The sequence below is a fragment of the Eupeodes corollae genome, chromosome 3 (assembly GCF_945859685.1).
Source record: "Eupeodes corollae chromosome 3, idEupCoro1.1, whole genome shotgun sequence".
NCBI lineage: Eukaryota > Metazoa > Arthropoda > Insecta > Diptera > Syrphidae > Eupeodes > Eupeodes corollae.
In genome coordinates, this window is record NC_079149.1 from 64,632,447 (window position 1) to 64,640,378 (window position 7,932).

The 7,932-nt window shown below is 34.8% G+C and overlaps 1 protein-coding gene across 2 annotated transcripts; it reads right to left on the bottom strand.

The window, feature by feature from the left end:
• Positions 1–218: 218 nt before the first annotated feature.
• On the bottom strand, positions 219–7,649 carry LOC129951180 (telomere-associated protein RIF1). Of its 2 annotated transcripts, none has more exons than XM_056063210.1 (4): positions 7,415–7,649; positions 4,826–7,333; positions 1,101–1,540; positions 219–1,037 (listed from the first exon to the last, which is right to left on the bottom strand). In XM_056063210.1, the coding sequence occupies exons 1-4, from the start codon at positions 7,502–7,504 to the stop codon at positions 287–289; spliced, it is 3,789 nt and encodes a 1,262-aa protein (XP_055919185.1). In that variant the 5' UTR covers positions 7,505–7,649; the 3' UTR covers positions 219–286. The 2 variants fall into 2 exon arrangements, with proteins under 2 accessions (XP_055919185.1, XP_055919184.1); XM_056063209.1 differs by having other exon boundaries at positions 4,799–7,333; positions 7,415–7,648.
• Between the last annotated feature and the right edge of the window lie 283 nt (positions 7,650–7,932).

A 7,932-nucleotide genomic window follows, 5' to 3' on the forward strand; every position in this document is an offset into this window, starting at 1 on the left:
TAAATATTTCAACTGTATTAGAAAGTGATCATAAATTTGGAAAACTATCACGGATTTTATTGAAAACAAAGATACTCCATAAATTTAAAAGGCCTCAAAACTTGGTTTTTATTTTTTGGCCAAGAAAGTAGGATGTTTGTCTCCTAGCCTCGACATCTTTTTCAAAATTGTTTAATTCTTCATTCTTATACTGTTTATGAACATAAGAAAAACTATAATCTTCCTAAAACATCTTATCAAATTTATTTCAAAAAATATAACAAAATACATTTTTTTAAACATTTAATTATAAAGTAGAAGAGGAATCAATTGCTGATTCCGAGACCGCTCTCTGATGTTTACGTTTACTTTCAAACATTAATTCGATCAAATTCAGCAACTGTTGGTCGGACATACTTTTTGATGTAATTGCTTTTTGTATGAATTCACATTTTTCGTCATTAAATTTGTCATGATTCAGGATTTCTTGTATCTCTTGGAATAGCCTTGTTCGACACGATATATTTGTTTGTGATTTACTGCAGATATAATCAATTATTGTATTCGAGTTCAGGCGGTCGCAAACAACGGAGGATAAATTCTCTTGGATTGCATAGTCAAGAAATTCTTTCGGATGTTTTTCCGAAAGCGTTTCTAATATTGTTGATTTAAACTTAGGGCTCACATTCATATAATTCGATATGAATCTGCTGAAATTTAATCCGGCTTTATCCGACTGTTCATCAGATAAATATTTCTCACATATGTCTTCCATGCTAAATTGTTTTAAAACGTAATTAAGAACGTCTGTTTCAGTGCGAAACAAAAAGGGGAATGAAGCTCTGTCTCCACCCGATTCGTTTAACTCTGCACTATCTTTTTTACTATTTTCTTCGCACTTTATTAAGCTACATTTGACTTTTTTTGCTGAGAGAGGCGTAGAATTCAATCCGGAAATATCAGTGACATTATCAATTTGAATTTGGTTTTCCATTTTAGTACTCCTCCTTAGCATGTGTTTTGTTGTACTCCTTTGTTCTTGATCCAATAATAAGCACCTTAAAAGTTAAAAGGATATTTAGATACAAATTAAATCAGCTAATCAGTTAAGAAAAACTTACCGTTTTGAATTATTCTTGTTTTCGTCATCTTTGAGATATTCCTTTGTTATCGACACTGGAGGGTCATGAAAGCTTACACGTTTTCGTTTGAAAGCTTGCGAATCATAAATGTCATCCATGCTATCATTTTGATATTTTCTTTTCAAGATACTTGCGGAGGGACTCGCACAAGGCGATGGTAAAGTTTTTGAGAAGACTAATAAATTCATTGGACTCGCTTTGGAGTCATTATCTCCAGGTGTCCAGTTGAGGGAACTATCAATTCTTTCCATTTTGGTCACAGGAGTACTTGTTTCCATTTGCTTTGAACTATAACTCTCATGTTTTTTATTCCTTATCATATTAATGAGCTGTGCTCCTCTGCCTGTTAGGTGGGTTGTTTTGGGCTTCAACACTGGGCTTGTACTGTTATTGGTCTGCTTGCGATCAGGAGGAGAGGACTAGAATTAAAATAATTTAAAATTATAAAAGTTATACAAATAATTTGGATTGTATGCGGTGATTTATCGAGAGCAATTAATAAAATTATATTAAGGGCGTCAAAAAAAATACAATTTTTCTGATCATATCAACATCACTTTTTAGAGACTTTTTTAGTAAGTTAACAAATAGAGAATTTTAACAAATATTTCAGCGAGTATAACTTTCACTGGATACTTGCCACTCTGTAGAGCGATAGGTGGATCTTTGTTTGGCCTTAAAAGTAACGTCAATGGCAAGTTTACCGTAGTAAATGATCAAACATGTCTTTTAATCAACAACCTGAGTAAAAGGTACTTTATTGTGCCCACGTATCTAAATTGCAATTTCTGGAATAATGATTTCAATGCGCTCGATGACGTTAATGCTCGGATAGGAAATAAACAGATAGTCTCGGATGAAAATAATAATAATTTTAGGCATAAATATAGCAAAAACACGAAATTCCAAACAGTCAACAGAAATGATTGACAGACTTTTTATGTAAATGTGTCAAACAAACGAACTTTCTATTCTTAATGGCTATAGTAAAAATGACTCACTAGGAGAATTTACGTTCATTGGAGGATCAGGAAAATCAGTAATTGATTTCTGCGCAATTTCAAGTGAATGGATAAAAATCACATCGTCTTTCGAAGCAGGAGTAAAAACATTCTCTGACCATATGCCTCTTTTAGTAGAACTCAACCTCAACAACCCCTCATATCACTACGAAATAGCGCTACCCCCAAAACTCGTCTGGAAAGATAGTTCAAAAGAAATTTACGCAGCAAAGTTACTGAACCAGATCAACATAACCTTTTTAACCACATTGGAACTTGGAAACGAGGAAAAAATACGTTTTTAAACAAATCTATAAAGGAAGTCGTACAAATAAATTCCGTCAAAAATGGTTCGACCAAGAATGCTTCACCGCAAGAAAGCTATCATTTGATCTGCTTAGAAAATTAAGGAACACCATTGATCAAACCGAAACCCTAAGAGAAAAATATATCACCGCAAATAAAAATTATAAAGAATTATGCCTTTATAAACGCAAACATTACTACAATGCAATAGAGTTCTCCTATGCAAGAGATACCAAAGGTTTTTGGACAAAAATTTAGTCACTAAAAGGCCTAGACTTCGTTGGTGGGATACACTTAACGGCAGGAAATTTGGCCGAACACTTCATTATATTGCTGAATCCATGCTACTTGGAAGAGCACAACTTTCACTACGCAGGACCACTTGTCGAAGATGATCTACTTGATAGGGAAATAACTCTAAATAAGCTACAATTTAGCCTGTATAGCTCTAAGAACAGAAAAGCACCAGGTCCTGATCGAATCCCTAACGAATTTTACAAAAAGGCTCCTATCGAGGTCCTAACGTACATGCTTGACGCCTTCTATTTCATCTTCAGAACCGGTATAGTGCCTCAGGAATTTAAAGATGCTGTAGTGTACACGATATATAAAAAAGGTCAATTTGGCATGTAACTACAGGGTTATATCGTTTATGAACTCAACAGCAAAAATTTTTTCTGCAATTCTACTTAACGAATAAACGAATGGATAGAAAGAAACTAAGTATTGAGTGACTATCAAGCAGGTTTTCGTAAAGGCTACTCAACGATAGACAACATTTTCATTGTGAAGACCATTGCCCAACATTTTCTGAAACAAAATAAAAAATTATACATGTTTTTTATCGACTTTAAGCAGCTTTTGACTCTATTGATCGCAATGCATTGTTCTACAAACTGTCACAGAAAGGATTGTCTACGAAGCTGTTAAAAGTCCTCAGAAATATGTACCAAAATACTCGACAATCGGTGTGGAATGGCAAAAGTATGTCAGAATGGTTTAACACATCAGGAGTGAAGGAAGGCTGTCTTCTGAGTGCAATATTGTTTTTACTGTTCATTGAAGTAATTTCTTCTCAACTACCCGCTGGAGTATGCGTAGCCGAAATAAGAATTAAGTGCTTCTTTGTGCTGACGACATCGTTATGTTTGCTAAATCTCCACAGAGTCTTCAACTTATGATCAATAAACTCAATACTTATTGTAAAACCTGGAGGCTTGCAATAAATTTAGAAAAATCAAAAATTATGATCAAACAAAATTGGGAAGCGGCGAAAAATGGTTTCTAGATGATGAATCAATTGAAACAGTCACAATACAAATACCTTGAAACAAAGTTTTCTCTCCACCTCGAGAAAAAACTAGTTTCCGCTAAAAAGCTTATAAATTCCTCCTGGGAAGATATAATCGGTAACAATGAAATTAAGACCTCCGCGAAATACAAGATCTTTGAATCAATTATGCGCGCTCTGTCATGTGCTATAGTTGCCAAACTTGGGGTTACCGTTCATATGAAAAAGTTGAAAAACTGCTACGATATTAAAAAAAAAAACTCTTCCGACAATTCATCAAATTACTTTCTTAAGCTGGAACAGGTTACCCTTCATTATACCACTATACTCCCAAGCTACATTTTGATTATATACTTGGATCACCAATGCACACAATACCCAATATTCTTACGAAGTTTGTAATAAACAGGAAGGTGGAATGGGTTCACGAAAGGAAAACTCGGTCTGATAAATGTGGATTCAACTTAAACTTGCAATACGAAGACTGGGCTGAATTGAAGTAAAATCTCTATAAGTTACTAGAGCTTCATGACACTCATAAGCACAACGAATGCATTCAAAGAGCTACTTACTCTATCAACAGACCGATCTACCCAGAACAAAATGCAATATGCCCTTAAGATGCAATTACTTCGGTGAGTTGACATTGACGATGGAACAAATTAAAACCATTTTGAATGGTTCTAATTGGGTAGCCCCCAACAGTTATCTAAAAGATGCACTCAAATATAGACACTACATAAATACTGAATTTACATAGTAGTTACATCATGTTCTTGCGACAGGTACTTTTCATCACGATTTTAAATTTGTGTTCATTTTATTCTTGTAAAAGAAGAATCAATCGGACAGACGGCAATGCCACGCCCATAACTTTTTATTTACTAAAATTTGAATTGTAAATTTTGTAAACTTTCCTTTTAGAAAAAAAAATGAAATCTAATCTAATCTAGTGTTCTTTTAAGATGGCGGAGTATTGATGGGAATTTAACAAGCCCTTTAGGTATGCTACTAACTAAAATTGGGGTACAAAACTAACGCTATTTAAAATAAGTTATTTTAACAAAAGTATAACTTACTGTATCTTTAAGTATAATCGCTTCTACCTGTTCAACATAGTCTTCTAAATGTCCACTATTTTCAACTTCTTCTGCGGTCTCAATTGAAGACAATTTGCCTCTTGTCAACCGAACGTTAGGGATCCCATTAACGTCGTCTAGTACTTTTGTTTTGGCCAGGGGTTTCTCCGGCGTTTTGACTTCTACGACTGGCTTTGCTTTGCTGAATGTGACTATATTCTCTTCTTTAGGCTGAATCAGTTTCTTTGGTGAAGTTGGTTTTATCTTTTTAGTTTTGTTAGAATCAAATGGTGGCGAAAAAATTTTGTGGTCTTCTGCAGGTAGGTCTTTTTGGACATCTTCAGTAAGAGCTTTATGGTGATCTTCAAATGAGGCTTTATGGTCATCTTCGAGTAAAGCTCTAGGCTCATCTTCATTTGCTGTTTCTCCTATAACAATTTCATCATCAGTTCCTTTAGCAATGACAAGTTTTTTCGGTGTCCATGGTTTTATAAAGGCATCTTGCGATTGGCTCATGTCATTGTACAGCGCAGGTATGTCTGATTTCTCATAAAATTTCTCCTTCTGACGCTCCGTCAGCTTGTCTGGATTAAGACTCCAAACCGCGGGAATAATTACAAATAAGTCATCATTATCCAAATAATTTTTTATTTTGTTGTACAGAGTTTTCGAAGCGACTTTTCTTGTATCATCTAATAATTGCTTCTTGTAATCATCAAAGAATGTCTTTTCGATGAAGTTACTTCGTTTTTTGTTGATAACGTGCGACCACACATCTTTGATGTCAGCAAAATGCTTTTGCAGTCCATTTTCTCCCAAATAAGTAACGAGACCTTTCAAGCATTTCATACACAGCTCAAAGTTGCCCTTATTGAAATCTCTTGCCAGATTTATTTTAAGAATATTAAAAATGCCCGATATCAATTCTTCGTCATACTCAGCACTTGATGCAGCGGATACAAGAATTCGTATGAAGCAAGCGAAATAAGCGTTCAGATCGGAATATATGGCATTCAGGTTATACATTTTTTGTAAAAGTGCTGACGTTTCTTTTAGGAATGCCGTTTTATTAATAGCAACATTTAGTCTTTCAATGGTCATGTGTAGTTGTGCCTCGAACTGATCATCGAAGATTTTCTCCTTTGTGGAGTTCTGATTTTCAGCGTACGCCTTCAGAGGCCAAACTATCCATACGTTTATTATATTCATATCAGCATCACAACTGCTTTGATGCGACCGGCTAAATTGCTTGAGTAGGCTTTTAGTTACCAACTTCCATGTTACCAGAACACTTTTCAGAGATCGTGCAGAGTTTGCAATTGTGTCAGAAATGAACACATCCAAGACATGCCTAAATCGATCAGTGCTGAGAAGAAAGATTGATTTAATGATTTCATCAACAGCTTGCATTTGAGTATCGTCAGTTATTATGATTTTACAGACTGCAGCAAGCCAAGTTCCGAGAAAGTTATTATTTTCAATAGCACCAACACAAGACGAGAATTGTTCTCTTGCAACAATCTTTTGCATGTTTTCTGATACACTTTTGTCTTTCCAATCTTGGAGTTTGTCAAAAAGAAAAGATACCGCTTCTGTATTTTCAATGGAAATTACATTCAATAATAGGTTGGCCAAAATTAGTTCCGAAAATTCACTGCCTGACACTTGAACTAAATTGCAGTCTTTCAAGCCTTCTACAGAGTAGTTTATAATTGACTTCCAGAATTTTTTCATTATGCTCACATTAATGTTCTTCTCCGTCATGGTGTTAAGTTCAAAATTCTCCATTTTTTTGGCAATAATTTTAGGCTTGGAACCGCCTAGCATTGATATTAAGGTAAGAACTGACATTTCTTTGAATTCTATACTGCCGCAACCTCCCTTTACAAGAGAATTGTAGCAAAACGCCAAAAACGTCTCCAGAATCGTGTCGACGTACTGCTCGATATGGGTTCCCAACTTACAAATCAAAAACCACCATACTCTAAGTTTGACAATAGCGGCTTGGGGTGTTTTAGATTGAGAAGATTTAAGAGGTATGTAGAGGAGGCGAATTCGTTTGGGGGAACATAGTTCACCATTGTTGGCAAAGATTTCAATTAAAACCTTCCAGCAATAGAATGCCTCTGTGCGAACATTGTAGTCTGGACTCCGAAAGCCCAGCTCAACTATAGATAAAAACGCATTTATAGTAGAAGCGCCTTTCACAATTTCCTTATCAAGGATCCGGATTAACAAGCACCAAATTTTATACCAGCAAGAGTTTGATACTTCACGGTATTTGGGAATTTCCTTAGAATAACTCTGCACTATTTTAGTTTTCAGGGCGTTCCATCCGGGCAAGCTATGCAGAATTTTGAAATCAAAGCCACAACGAACAACAGTTTCCATTGCTGCGATAGCACTTTTCTGAATTTCTTTATCTTCATCAAAGATTAAGGGCAGAATATCGGTTGTCCAAAATAGAATGAATTCATCAGTATTCCAGTACTTGTCACCTGTGGTTTTAGTTGTCCTTGCCAGCAAATCAAGCATCTGTAAAGTTTAATATATTTTATTTTCCATTACATCACGTAAGTGGACTTTTTTTTTAAAGTTCCATCGTCATTCACTTACGTTGCAAAACAAATGCCTTTGGTTATTTTTAATAATTTCTTTCGAGGAATTATATACTCCCGAAAATGCTTTACTAAGCCCTGCATCCATTTTTAAATAATATTGTTAAAAAATTGATACAAATATTAAAATAAATCACACAAAATTAGTACAAAGAAAATAGAGATGCATGGAAATTAAATTGACACCACAATTCGCGGTTTCAGGTAAATATTTGGCGCGAAAGATTGGACAGCTTGATGTAAATTTTTGTAAGAAAAATTGTAAATGAGTGCATTCAGGCTTGGTTATATACATTTTTGACAAGGATTGCTGTGTCTGAGTCTACATGAAACGATTATTCGTTAACTTTTGTATATCTTTTTGAAAAATGTATTCAAAAAACAATCCATCGAATAGAATGTTAATAATTTTGAGTGCCTGACTACTTAAGAACAGAATTGCTCTTAAAAATTTCAGGAAAAAAAAACAAAGCATATACAGAGTTATCGATGGCATCATTAGCTGCATCTTATCCA